This window comes from Clupea harengus, chromosome 10, assembly GCF_900700415.2.
Source record: "Clupea harengus chromosome 10, Ch_v2.0.2, whole genome shotgun sequence".
NCBI classification, from domain to species: domain Eukaryota; kingdom Metazoa; phylum Chordata; class Actinopteri; order Clupeiformes; family Clupeidae; genus Clupea; species Clupea harengus.
In genome coordinates, this window is record NC_045161.1 from 17,200,506 (window position 1) to 17,214,291 (window position 13,786).

The 13,786-nt window shown below is 44.8% G+C and overlaps 2 protein-coding genes across 5 annotated transcripts in view; one reads left to right on the forward strand and one right to left on the reverse strand.

The window, feature by feature from the left end:
• Nucleotides 1–6: 6 nt before the first annotated feature.
• plaat1 (phospholipase A and acyltransferase 1) lies at nucleotides 7–3,890 on the reverse strand. 4 transcript variants are annotated; one of them, XM_031574796.2, is made up of 6 exons: nucleotides 3,561–3,890; nucleotides 3,134–3,148; nucleotides 2,684–2,733; nucleotides 1,677–1,815; nucleotides 1,085–1,353; nucleotides 7–899 (listed from the first exon to the last, which is right to left on the reverse strand). In XM_031574796.2, the coding sequence occupies exons 3-6, from the start codon at nucleotides 2,711–2,713 to the stop codon at nucleotides 798–800; spliced, it is 540 nt and encodes a 179-aa protein (XP_031430656.1). In that variant the 5' UTR covers nucleotides 2,714–2,733; nucleotides 3,134–3,148; nucleotides 3,561–3,890; the 3' UTR covers nucleotides 7–797. The 4 variants fall into 4 exon arrangements, with proteins under 4 accessions (XP_031430656.1, XP_031430655.1, XP_031430657.1 ...); XM_031574795.2 differs by having other exon boundaries at nucleotides 2,684–2,736; XM_031574797.2 differs by lacking the exon at nucleotides 3,134–3,148.
• An 8,788-nt stretch (nucleotides 3,891–12,678) lies between these two features.
• LOC116222067 (stomatin-like) overlaps nucleotides 12,679–13,786 on the forward strand; it is a 4,271-nt gene continuing 3,163 nt past the window's right edge. Inside the window, exon 1 of the mRNA XM_031574798.2 lies at nucleotides 12,679–12,841. Coding sequence (XP_031430658.1) covers nucleotides 12,784–12,841 — 58 coding nt within the window. The 5' untranslated portion in view covers nucleotides 12,679–12,783. The remainder of the gene's footprint in view (nucleotides 12,842–13,786) is intronic.

Consider the following 13,786-nt stretch of genomic DNA (forward strand, 5'->3'; position numbering starts at 1 on the left):
TCCATATTCACCCATAAGTTTATTCTTTATTGAAACAGTGTACAAACACTATTCATATGGATCGTATGAAAGGATTATGACAAAAACACCATTGTTTATATTTCATAACTATTCATTTTTCAACACCATGTTTTTGGAAATCTTTTAGCACTTGGTTTTTCAGTTAAATTAATTATTATTTCAAAAAAAAAAATTCTCCATCAAATTGGAACTCAGAGCACTGAAAACATTCCCACATTTCACTGTTGATCAGACAGCAGGGATTTCATCATTGCAACATCTCCAAACATCTCCGTTGCAATCACGAGGTGGGTCATTTAGGGTTATATTTTTTTACATTTTTGATAATGGATTAGATGAAATTATTTTATTGATGGCTGGATTTGGTTAACCTATGGAGAACATGGTGTTAGGAGACCTGGTTTATCAGCAAGGACTAAGTATGGTTCAGACTTGGGTAAATCCATGAACTGAATCCTGAAATGTTATGGCATTGTGTAGCCGAATAGCTTGTCTAGAGATCCTTTTAGACCCTCCACCAGAGTTAGGGTGCAAGTTAGGCTTTGTCATATCCAGTTTCCCCGGCTCACAGTCTCTGCAGCCTAAAGGTGGTGCCATAGACACATAAAGGTATATATGTCTTTGGGTGGTGCTTCCTGGACTGGGCGGAGTCAATAGGTCAAAGGTCAGATAGCATGGACTTTCTGAGGGTGGGTGGAGCCAGTGTAGGTGGGGGCTTGGAGGTGAGAGGTCAAGGAGGCTACTTCCTGGAGTGGGTGGAGTGTAGAGGTCATAGGTCAGAATGGGCGGTTCCTGGAGCGTGTGTTTATCAGGCCCAGCACTGAGAAGGCGCTTGCTGCGGCCGTCACAAGACTGATCGCTCCGATGGCTCGGGTCGCCTACAGAAACAACATGCATCAAAGCAGAGAGAAGACAGAGTCAGTCTCACTCACTCCCACTCTCAAGGACGTGACAGAGAACAGAGAAGATGCAAGAGTGAAGTTTGCTTTTACACGAGGACTGACCTAAGAATAATATTGTGTGTGTGTGTGTGTGTGTGTGTGTGTGTGTAAAAGACAGAGACCTGCTCAGAAACTCCTTCCCCGTATCGTAGCAGCGTCACAAAGTGCTCACAGTTGCTCCCCAGTAGATCATATGACACCTCTTGACCAATGAGGAGCTGTGACCGCTGTATGATGTCATAGACGGGCAGGGGTGTGTGGTTGTCGTCATACTTGTTGTTGACGCGGTACGAGTCCCCGCCCACCACCTCCTTCAGCAGCTGCATACGAACCACAGCCTTCCGACTGAACACCGACTTAACACTCGACATGGCCGCCGCTTGGCCCTCCTCTGACACAGGGGAGAAGGACAGGGCGCTGAGGTTAAGGGGGTCAAACACACACACACACACACACACACACACACACACACACACACACACACACACACACACACTGTGGTCTTCTGTCTGAACACCAAGCTCACACTGAACTGCTGCCTGGTTCCCGGCTGTGGGGCTGAGGAGGGGTTGGATGGAGATTAAACAACCACACACACTCTCACACACACACACTCTCTGCTCGCACACTCACACACACACACACACACACACACTCAAACACACACACACAAACACACACACTCACACACACACACACACACTCTCTACTCACCAACAGGCGTTAGGTTGATGATGTACCCATCGCCTAGGTAGAGCGCCCAGTGCTGATAGGCTGGCCGAAAGATCTCAATGAGATCACCGGGCTGGGGGTTCCCGGGAGGGTCAGCGGGGTCAGCTTCACTGGAGGCCATCTGTACACACACACACACACACACATACACACACACACACGCACACACACATGGCAGAATGTTTATTGGTTTGTTTGGATGCCTGCAAACAACAGTGACACTGAGTGGATCTGGCCCGGCCCAGACCTGTCCAGTCCACACTGGAGCCAGAACCAGAACCAGCTGCCTCTGGGATGAAGCCTGGATCTCACTTTAATATATGAAGGCCTACAGGTATCACACAAGAGACCCCACAGTCTTTGTACCTTTGAGATCAGTGTTTAGTCCCCAGAATGTATACACCACACACAGGCACTGAAGTAGTGGATGGACGATTACTACTGGCCTAGTGTCAAGAGGTAGCTGCATTTCACACAGGCAGTGACTTGCACTGCACAGGGTCTGAGGAGCCCTCTCTAAAACATCCCATAATGCTCTGCCTCAGAACTACCACAGAGACCTGATCCCCTGTGATGTTTCAAAACTCTCTCTATATATTAAAGACACGATGAGCCTTGAAGTCTTGGTAACACTTTATATAACAAAACCTGTTTGCTTTGACTGCAAATAGAAACTTGTGCCGATGAAAATTGAGTTTATGTCTTTGCCCAAGTAGGATTTTTGAGGATGGTCATCATCCTGGCTCCACATGACTGAGTTCCGACGCAGAGTAAAGCCCCCCCTGTGTGTGTTTGACTGGAAGGGGTCACGCGTAAACTGATCACGGTTCACAAGTATCGCCTGTCACAGTCTTTCATCACAGGAGCAGATCTAGGATTCAACAGGCTGAATTACCCCACTGCTCCACAGGTCTGTCATATGAAAGCTCTATTATATCAACACAGAGCGTTGTGAAGAGGAAGACATCAAGTAAGGAAACGTAGCTCACATTAAAAGTCTCTATTGGTGGTCTATCCATCCCACATCATGTTTCCACACCTTCTGAAAGGACAAACAAAAGTATGAACACTCTTCATAGGCATTAAAGGTGTAGTTAGAAACGTGATTAATCACAGAGTTATTATGTCATTTATTTAGAAAAGAATAATACTCTTCATAAGGTGTAGTTAGAAGAATAACATTCTTCATAAGCATTAAAGGTGTAGTTAGAAACATGTTTGGTCACAGAGTTATTATGTCAAGAGAGGGTTTAGTGCTCCATGTTTGATTTCATGTCAGAATGGCGAGAGAATGCTGGACTGTTTAGCACAAAGAGTGACAAGGCTGCTACAATGAACACACACAAGCTCTCCCTCTCTCCCTCTCTCAACACACAAACACACACACACACACACAGACAATGCTCAGTCTCTTCAACATGCCTCACAATAGGACTCACAGAATGGAGAAATTGCTAGAAAACAAAAAATTATGCTTTTTAAATTTACTTTAAACAAAACAAAATAGCAATAACACAGAGGACCAATGGATGCAAAATGGGACTACGTTATATATGTTTAAGTTCTAACATCTAAGATCGTTTCTCACTCTACTTCTGTAATACGATTTAAAAGTCCTTTGCCACAAAATTCGAATAGTTTCTGAAATCCTGACTGCCGCTGGATTAAGAACAAAAAAAGGATAATTTACTTTCTAATCATAAGGCTGACCATTACAGCTTCATTACTACTGATAACATCTTATTGTATAGCCTATAAACATGAACATTAGTCCAACTCTGTTTAAATCTATGATTTGATTGGAATACTCATAGTTCCATCATATAACTTTCTACCCCTGTGAAGTAAACTAAGTAGGCTACTCACTCAAAAAAGAGGATGAGCATCTGGTGCGCCATTTTATCTCTCCATCGTTGATCCGCGGTGGCAAACGAAAATGCACTGGTCCAAAAAAAGGAAGTTTCACACAGCGGGGCGCGGGATATCACAGCGAAGCGCATACAGAGCTGATATCAGTGCAAAACTGACATGTATCTCCACAGTCCGAGGGAGGTTCGTGTCTTAGTGTGCTGAGAGAAAATATCGCTTCTGCTAAGTCCAGCGGGTAGCTGTAAACACTTGAACTGATGTTTGTCCCGCTGGTGTTATTCGTGTCAGTTGTAGGCCTGGCCTGTTAGCCTATTGTGGGACGAGGCGAGACTGTGTATAGGATGTCATCAAGGTGAACATTATTTGTACACCTTTAGTTTTAAAGAAAAGGCTACATTTGCTCAACTACAATGACATTATTCATTTGCTGAATTGTTAACATACCCTTTATTTGTCAGATTTGCTAGGCTTAGCCTATATTAATATACATTCATATAATACATTTGAATACCCTATTTGAAATATGTAGCCAATATATTAGGTTTAACAATATTATAATTGTATTGTATTTTGTTTGTTTGTTATTGTCCTGTTTTGCTGTTCTCTTCTAATCCCACCTATTTTCGATCAATTTTCAGCAGCTGTACCCTGTTTAGCCACAAGGTGGCGCACAGAACAAGGCTTTCGTCTGCGGCCTGGCAAGGATGCTTTCTATCTATCTATCTTTCTTTCTTTCTTTCTTTTTTTCATTCATCCGATGTGAAACCACAATACACAAAGCAGTGTAGTGGCAGATCCAATAGTGACTAGATAATCCAATAATGACTGGCATCCTAAGAAACAAGCCTTTCTGAGTCCTGGTAGGATGAAGCTGGATGTGTTGATGTTTGAATGGCCTACTTGTCATGGCCAGCTAGGATAAAGGCTGACTCTGGGCCTAATCTGTTTCTTAGCTGCTGTCCTGGAGCCGTCTTTTCAGGGACTTTGCCTGGTAATAAGCACAACTAAACTAAACTAAACACAACTCCCTCATTAGGGTGCCACGCCTGCCTATAAAGTCACACCATCACACTGAGGATAGACTGAGGGTGGGAATGTGTGTGCGTGTGTGTGTGTGTGTGTGTGTGTGTATGTTTGTGTGTGTGTGTGTGTGTGTGTGTGTGTGTGTGTGTGTGTGTGTGTGTGTGTGTGTGTGTGTGTGTGTGTGTGTGTGTGTGTGTGTGTGTGTCTCTGTCGTCTCTTGCTCTGTGTGTGTGTGTGTGTGTGTGTGTGTGTGTGTGGTTCATGGGCCTGAATCAGAGCTCTTTCTGCTGCCACCCACAAACCCCTCTCATTAAAGCTAATTATCCAATCACACAGGGCCGTGTTTCCCTCGGAGCTGCACCCACAGCCTGCCATTTTCTCTTTTTTTCTGTAATAATAAAAGTCTGAAAGAGAAAACAGTTCACCATTTTCCACAATCTCAGAGCGCAGCAGCTTTCCCTAATAAAGAAACCACAGGGGCTAGCCGGGATGCTTATGCGTTGAGCTGAAATCAGGAGCTGGCGTGGTTGCTAATGGATTGGAGCTGAGGTCGGAACACATTTGAATTGCTATGCATTAGGCCTGCTGAGGTGGAAGGTGAGGAGGTGCATTAGGTAGGGTTACACAATGCAGTGATTGGCTGCATCAGACAGTCAGGGGCTGCATCAGGCAGTGAGGGGCTTCATCAGGCAGTGAGGGGCTTCATCGGGCAGTGAGGGGCTTAATCGGGCAGTGAGGGGCTTCATCAGGCAGTGAGGGGCTTCATAATGAACAGGCTTTGCCTGCTCTTATGATCATGTGAGACTCACCCTAGGCCCTGTCAACAGTAGTGTGGTTGAAGCTGATATACAGTACCATTCAATGTTTTTCCTTTATTTTTTATTACTTTCTACATTGTAACTTAATACTGAAGACATCAAAACTATGAAAGAACTATGAACTATGGAATTATGTATTAAACAAAAAAGTATTAAACAAACCAGAATATGTTTTATATTCTTCAAAGTAGCCCTCTTTTGCTTTGATGAGGGCTTTGCACTTTCTTGGCGTTCTCTCAATCAGATTCATGAGGTAGTCACCTGGAATGGTTTTCATGAGGTAGTCACCTGGAATGGTTTTCATGAGGTAGTCACCTGGAATGGGTTTCAATTAGCAGGTGTGCCTCGTCAAGAGTTACTTTTAAGAACTTTGAATGAACAAGAAGAGAATTGCTTGGGCCAGGAGACACAAGGATTGGACATTAGACCAGTGGAAACTGTACTTTGGTCCAAATTTGAGATTTTTTGTTCCAACCGCTGTGTCTTTGGTCTTTGGTCTTTGTGAGAAGCAGAGAAGGTGAGCGGAAGGTTTGTGCATGTGTGGTTTCTACCATGAACCATGGAGGAGGAGGTATTATGGTGTGGGTGTGCTTTGGTGACACTGTTGGTGATTTATTTAAAATTCAAGGCACACTTAATCAGCATGACTACCACAGCATTCTGCAGCGACATGCCATCCTCTCTGGTTTGCGCTTAGTGGGACCATCATTTGTTTTTCAACGGGACAATGACCCCAAACACACCTCCAGGCTATGTAATGGCTATTTGACCGAGAAGAAGAGTGATGGAGTGCTGCGTCAGATGACCTGGCTTTCACAATCACCCGGCTTTCACAATCACCCGACCTAAATCCAACTGAGATGGTTTGGGATGAATTGGACCGCAGAGTGAAGGAAAAACAGCCAGTAGTGTATGTGGCAGCAGTAGTGTGTGTGTGTGTGTGTGTGTGTAGCAGCAGTAGTGTGTGTGTGTATGTGCGTGGCAGAAGTAGTGTGTGTGTGTGTGTATGTGGCAGGCAGCAGTAGTGTGTGTGTGTGTGTGTGGCAGCAGTAGAGTGTGCGTGTGTGTGTGTGTGTGTGCCAGTGTGTGGCAGCAGTAGTGTGTGTGTGTGTGTGTGCGGCAGCAGTGGTGTGTGTGTGGCAGCAGCAGTAGTGTGTGTGTGTGTGTGGCAGCAGTAGTGTGTGTGTGTGTGTGTGTGTGTGGCAGCAGCAGTAGTGTGTGTGTGTGTGGCAGCAGTAGTGTGGCTGGAGCTGAAATGTAACTGCTGTGTTGTTTACATCATCTCCCTTTGAGCTCCAACACCTATCAACACATTTGACAGCATTAGCTCTGTGTGTGTGTGTGTGTGTGTGTGTGTCTCTCTCAGCCTGCCTCACACACCTTCTCTCCCTCTAAATCTCTAAATCTCTTTCTCTCTCCTCTCTCTCTGGACTATATTCACATTCTCTCTCTCCTCTGTCCTGGTTTAGCCTCACAGGAGCCTGTAACTATGGTAACCCAGCTCTACATCATGTTTTTGGCTGCCTCTCTACGAAACACAACATATAATCGTGGGCTAGAGAGCATAGCTGACCTAACGCTCCACTTCATAACGCACAGAGCCCCAGCTCAGGCCAAAGCCCCCATCACGCGTTTAATGTGTGTGTGTGTGTGTGTATGTGTGTGTGTGTGTGTGTGTGTGTGTGTGTGTGTGTGTGTGCGTGTGTGTGTATGGTGACTGACCTAACGCTCCACTTCATAACGCACAGAGCTCCAGCTCAGTCCACAGCCCCCATCATGCGTTTAATGTGTGTGTGTGTATGTGTTAGTGTGTGTGCGTGTGTGTGTGTGTGTATGTTTGTGTATGGTGACTGACCTAACTAACTGCACTTCATAACGCACAGAGCCCCAGCTCAGGCCACAGCCCCCATCACAAGTTTAATGTGTGTGTTTGTGTGTTAGTATGTGTGCGTGTGTGTGTGTGTGTGTGTGTGTGTTTGTGTATGGTGACTGACCTAACGCTCCACTTCATAACGCACAGAGCTCCAGCCCCAGCTCAGGCCACAGCCTCCATCACGCATTCCAGCTACAACCTACGACCCCATCTTTCCTTACACCCTCACCAGTGGTACTTGGATTGTAATATTTGACACTACAATTGCTAAGTAAGAATTTAAAATCTATCTTTCTCTCTTCCCCCATGTCTTTCCTCTTTACACAACCTTGTGCTCAGTCACTGAGTGTGTGTGTGCATGTGTGTGTATGGGAGTGTGTGTGTGTGCATGTGTGTGTATGGGAGTGTGTGTGTGCATATGTGTGTATGGGAGTGGTCAGTTTTAATGAAATGGCCTCTGGTCTGCCATCCCTATGGCAGATTTATCACGGCAGAGAGAGTGATGATGACACTGCTGCGTGTGTGTGTGTATGTGTGTGTGTGTGTGTGTGTGTGTGTGTGTGTGTGTGTTTGTGTGTGTGTGTGTCTGTCTCTCTGTGCATCTGTGTCTCTGTCTGTCTCTCTGTGCGTCTGTGTCTGTCTGTCTGCTTCTCTGTCTCTCTGTCTGTCTGTCTCTCTGGTCAGCCAGGCTGTAGGCTATGGCTCCCCTCCCTGTCACCACAGCTGAAATGATGACTCATGTCACACTGTCATTTTCCATGGCGCTTTGTTATATTATCAATGACCAAGACTAAAAAAAGGGTTAAAGGTTAAAGGCCAAAGGTCATGACCCCTGACCCTTTTGTCATGCCTGACCTGGCTTGAAAAGACGTCGCTGGCTCCAACTCTCATCCCGTATCAGCTCTTGAACACCTGAAACAGGGACATGTCCCCAATTGCACTTTAAGAGTGAGAGCACAGGGCAGAGGTTTGGAAGATGTTTTGGGTCACTGTTTCTCCGTGCTGAGCCTCAGAGTGTGTCTGATTCTCCCTCTCAGCCTTTACATTATGAGCTTCTGACCTGACGTGACCCACGACCATCTGAGTTGGCCTGGGCCTGGATCTGAAAGTTAGTGCAGCCTGGCAAAGCCTATGGAGCTTATGCTCCACTTGTCTGAAGACATGTCCTCACTGACCACTCCATCCATCCATTCCACTGGAGAACCTCAAACCGCTCATTTCGGGCATAATGTTTGTGTGTTTGTGAGCTGAGCTCCAGAGTGTCTTACCATCCACAGACTGAGTGTTTGAGTGTTCAATTCTCCCAACCACAGGCAGCCTCAGTGTCTCGGCTGGGGCCCTAAACTCATGTTATGGAGCATGTCCATGTGAGGTAAATGCAGTGAGGTGCTGCAGGTCGCAGTATAATGACATATGCAGGGATATTATATTATATTCAGGGATATTCCTCACACACACACACAAACACACACACACACACACAAACACACAACACACACACAAACACACAAAACACACACACACACACACACACACACACACACGTACACACATACACACACACACACTCACAGTGTGTGTGTGTGCGTGTGTGTGTGTGTCCATGCCCCTGTGTATCATGTCTGTCTTTTCGGCCGCCACCTGGCCCCCTCCTGACCTTGCACTACCCCTTACTTCATACCTGGTCTTGAGCTCGGCTCTAAATGCAGTCCAGGTGTGGAACACTTCAAACATAAACAACAAACAAACAAACAAGGCTGACTCAAGTCAGTTTTTTATTGCACAAGCGGCACACTGCAACACACATGTGGATATGGAGGCGACACAGGACACACACACACGCAGGCCTGAGGTCGCTGTGAATGTAATCTCTGCTTTTTCCCAAAGGTCAGAAGAGGAAAAAGAGTGATCTTATCCACATTTAGCAATGGAAAGAAAACATAAAAGGAACATGTTACATTACTCATACGCTGCTGGAAAAAGGGCAAGAGTCCCATCGTTGGCGATAACGGCACAGTGCAGCTGTTTACCAATAGGAAACATGACAGCGTGCAGGGCTCGGCCTTGTTGACGGATGAGTTATAGCAGTCATATAGGGCTATGTTATCTTCAAGTAGGGACAATGTTCAACAGAGTTCAATCTGCAGTTTCCAGTCTGGAAAATTTCTGAAACATTTCACCTCAAAACACGTACTGCATTGACAATGCATAGACTAACAGGCCTTGTGCTTCACTAAGTGTTCATTCCTTTGCACAGAACGTAGTGCTACGATGTTGGATGTTACAGGGACTGTGATACAAGAAAATGCAGATGCCATTGTTCTGATTGCATGAAAAAGCAAACTGTAATTTTTTCAGTAGTTTTGCCGTTTTTTCCTGAATGAACAAATATCTTTAACTAACATATTCTTCAAGGTGACTACAAATTGTGCGTGACGTGATGCTATATATTACTTCAAAAATAAAGGCCTTCTATACCCAATGAGTTGCGCAAACACTATCGAGATACTAAAACAGCGCCTTGACAAGCAGTGGAGCACTGCCTGGACACTGATGCGTCGCATCGTAATGTGCTTCTGGCCCTTAAATATTTACATTTACATTTATATTTAGTCATTTACCAGATGCTTTTGTCCAAAGCGACGTACAAGGGAGAGAACAGTCAAGCTAAGAGCAATAAAAAACATGCTGTAACAATAAATACTACTTTACATAAGAATTAGAAAAACGACCTAGAAAGGAAAAAAAGAAGTGCAGGAATGTAACTGCTGAAGTGCAAGTTAAGCGCTAGTCAAGGTGCCAGTTAGGAAGGAAGCTTCTTGAAGGTAGAGAGGGACGCCCCTGCTCTGGTAGTACTAGGCAGTTTGTTCCACCAACGTGGAACTACAAATGAGAATAGTTTGGATTGCCGTGCTTGCACAGACGGCAGTGCCAAACGACGCTCACTAGACGAGCGCAGCGTCCTGGGTGTAACATTTGCCCTTACAAGAGCATTTAGGTAGGTGGGAGCAGAACCAGCAAGCACTCTGTAGGCAAGCATAAGTGACTTAAACTTAATGCGAGCAGCTACCGGCAGATAGTGGAGCTCAATGAGTAGCGGGGTGACGTGTACCCTTTTCGGTTGGTTGAACACCAGGCGCGCCGCCGCGTTCTGGATCATCTGTAATGGTTTCACCACGCAAGCCGGCAGGCCCTTTAGGAGGGCGTTGCAGTAGTCAAGGCGGGAACTCACCAAGGTTTGCACCAGCAGCTGGGTGGCATACTGGGTTAGGTACGGCCTGATTTTGCGGATGTTGTATAGCGCAAAGCGGCACGACCTGGAGACAGAGGCGATGTGGGCCGTGAAGGTCAGTTGGTCATCAATAATGACCCCCAGGTTTCTTGCTGTTTTGGATGGAACAAGAGATAAAGAGTCAATATTGATATTGATGTTATGGTGGATGACCTGTTTGGCTGGGAAGAATAAAAAATATAACGTTACAGACCTCTAACGGCCTAAATGTCAGATCTTTAACTTAGCTAATTGAGATACTGGTCGTTTACTGGTTATTTATTCAGTATATTCAATAGTAGTTTCGCACAACTCCAAACTGAAAGCTTGCTAGACAGCCTTTGCCTGTTCAAACTTGTTAAAAAAGGTTAGCAAGCTACAGTACGTTAGCATATTATGCACATTTGCTTTTTAGGAGATCCGTTATTAACAACGACTACAGGTGCTCTAACAACATCACACACATACGTTTTTATTGCTGCCGTGGTTCATGTCTCATTATTACATAGGTAGAGCACAGTCTGCTATCAAATAATTTCTCAGTTCTGTCTTTAAAACAAGTGCCCTCACACTTCCATTTTGGTTGATTTTGGTTTTATTTGAGTGATTTTGGAAGTCAAAACACTAGCGACCTTGATTTGCACTATAACTGTTGTGTTGGTGAAGGGAAAAAAATGGTCCATAGAATTCACAATTATGCCACTTTTAATTGTATTTGAAAATGTTTTATGGGATGGTCTGAACAAAATTGGCCCATTATACCTCCTGAAAGGTCCTAAATGTTGTGTTGACAACTTCACATGATTAATGTCATTATTGCACTTACATTTGTAAAGATTTTCCTTTAATTAAAAAAAAACTAGATTTTGGATTGGATTTATGACCCCTTGTCCTTTTTTGCACTGTATAGGAGCGACCCCCATCAAGTTGTTGGAAGTAACTAAGTAACTTTTACTTAAAGTACATTTTAAATTAACTACTTTTTACTTGAGTAGATTTTTAGATGGGTAACTTTACTTGTACTGTAAAAAAAAAAAAAAAAGTAAAGGTAATTTTAGTACAATATTTCAGTACTTTTTACACTTCTGTGTGCATGTGATGCGGTATGTATATGCATATGCTTAGCCTCTACTGTCATCACAGGCTGATATTCCTACCGTTATCAGGCCAGGAAGGTTTGTATAACACTTACAGTCTTGGCTATTTGCCAATACTGAGGGGCATGGCTTTACAACCGATGTTGCAGTTTTACCACCCACATAAATGAGTCTCATGACAGAGAGGAAGGTGACGGCCAACTGTGGCCCAGTGTCAGGCATCACGAGTGTGATAAGCAGGGAGGCATCAGCTCAGTATGAAAATGGCCCCTGCCCTCTGAAGACATTTGCATACACTTAAACTCGTTTTACAGATAGGGAAGACATCTCGTGTGTGTGTGTGTGTGTGTGTGTGTGTGTGTGTGTGTGTGTGTGTGTGTGTGTGTGTGTGTGTGTGTGTGTGTGTGTGTGTGTGTGTGTGTGTGTGTGTGTGTGTGTGTGTGTGTGTGTGTGCATTATGTCACTGACCATCTCGTGTGTGTGTGTGGTGTGTGTGCATTATGTCAGTGACCATCTCAGGTGTGTGTGTGTGTGTGTGTGTGTGTGTGTGTGTGTGTGTGTGTGTGCGATTTGTGTCAGTGACCATCTCATGTGTGTGTGTGTGCATTGTGTCAGTGACCATCTCATGTGTGTGTGTGTGTGTGTGTGTGTGTGTGTGTGTGTGCGATTTGTTTCAGTGACCATCTCTTTGTGTGTGTGTGTGTGTGTGTGTGTGTGTGTGTGTGTGTGTGTGTGTGTGAATTATGTCAGTGACCATCTCATGTGTGTGTGTGTGAATTATGTCAGTGCCCAGGGATCTGTGCCACGTCTGCACTGAACTTGCTTTAGTGAGTGATCAACTGACAGGCATATAATATAGTAGAAGATTATAATATGTCTCTATTATATTGCAGTATGTGTGTGTGTGTTTGTGACAGAGAGAGAGAGAGGGAGAGGTAGGAGGGGTGCATGATAAGAGTTATTGACGTATGATAATCGTGGGTGTGTCCACTCCCATGAACAGGTTTAAAAGTTTGTCTGTGAGTGTCAGTTACTAAAGGGAGGAACACATACTCCCCTCTGCACACCTGTGACTGTGAGCATCGCCGCTACTCCCCTCTGCACTCCTGCAAGTACTTAGCTCCTCCTTCTGCACTTTATGGAAATGGACAGCCGAAGCAAGAGACGACAGAGCAACAGCCAAGAGGATCTGCTAGGTAATTCGATTATTTTCCTCTGTGTGTCTATGTATGTGTGTATGTGTGTGTGTGTTTATGAAGAAATAAGCCAAACTGTCAAGTCTGTGAGATGGTTAAAACAGTTATAAAACACAGTGTTAAGTATGTTAGTCATGGTTACCAGGCAGACAAATGCATATGTCGTATTCATTGTCTATCTATGTAACATAGAGAGAGAGAGAGAGAGAGAGAGAGAGAGAGAGAGGACTTTGATCTGCGTTTGAGCTTTGAGCTGTATTGTGTTAATGACAGCACGAGGTGCGGCTCCAGTGAAGGTCTGTTGGGTAGAGCATGCTTCTGTTACAGCAGGTAACCACTGGCCCAAATATACACACAGTATAAACCTGGTAGGTCACTTAGAGAGAAAGCAGAGGGAGAGGGATGGTCTCTTCCTTAGAGACGTTGTTGTCAGTGACACAGGCCTTTTATGATGCCATTACCTGGGCAAACACAGTTAGGCCTCAGCTGGTTGCAACAACACACACACACACATTTTTTATCTTTGCACTAAGGTTTATTTTATATTTGTCTCTTGAAGCTTAAAGTGTGAAGCACATTGAATGACCTATGTGTATGATAATGTGGTATATAAACAAACCTGAACTTGAACTTGAAATCCCAGGGTCCCAGGGTTCCTGTGGCAATCAGGCCAGTAGAAATGTGCGTGTGTGTGTGTGTGTGTGTGTGTGTGTGTGTGTGTGTGTGTGTGTGTGTGTGTGTGTGTGTGTGTGTGTGTGTGTGTGTGTGTGTGTGTGTGTGTGTGTGTGTGTGTGTGTGTGTGTGTGTGTGTGTGTGTGTGTGTGTGTGTGTGTGTGTGTGTGTGTGTAAATGCTGAAAGGGTTTTACATGATCAGGTCTTGTGGATAGAGGTGTGAGAATGGCCAAGTCCGGCCATCTCACGATGTGGGATGTAGGCTTCTGGAA

Excerpts from the sequence above, each read along its gene's own strand:
- plaat1 (XM_031574797.2), bottom strand. The coding sequence starts at position 2,713 with ATGGATAGACCACCAATAGAGACTTTTAAT. Across the intron at positions 1,354-1,676 it reads CATCAACCTAACGCCTGTTG|AGGAGGGCCAAGCGGCGGCC; the intron begins GTGAGTAGAGAG and ends CCCCTGTGTCAG. Across the intron at positions 900-1,084 it reads GGGAAGGAGTTTCTGAGCAG|GCGACCCGAGCCATCGGAGC; the intron begins GTCTCTGTCTTT and ends TTGTTTCTGTAG.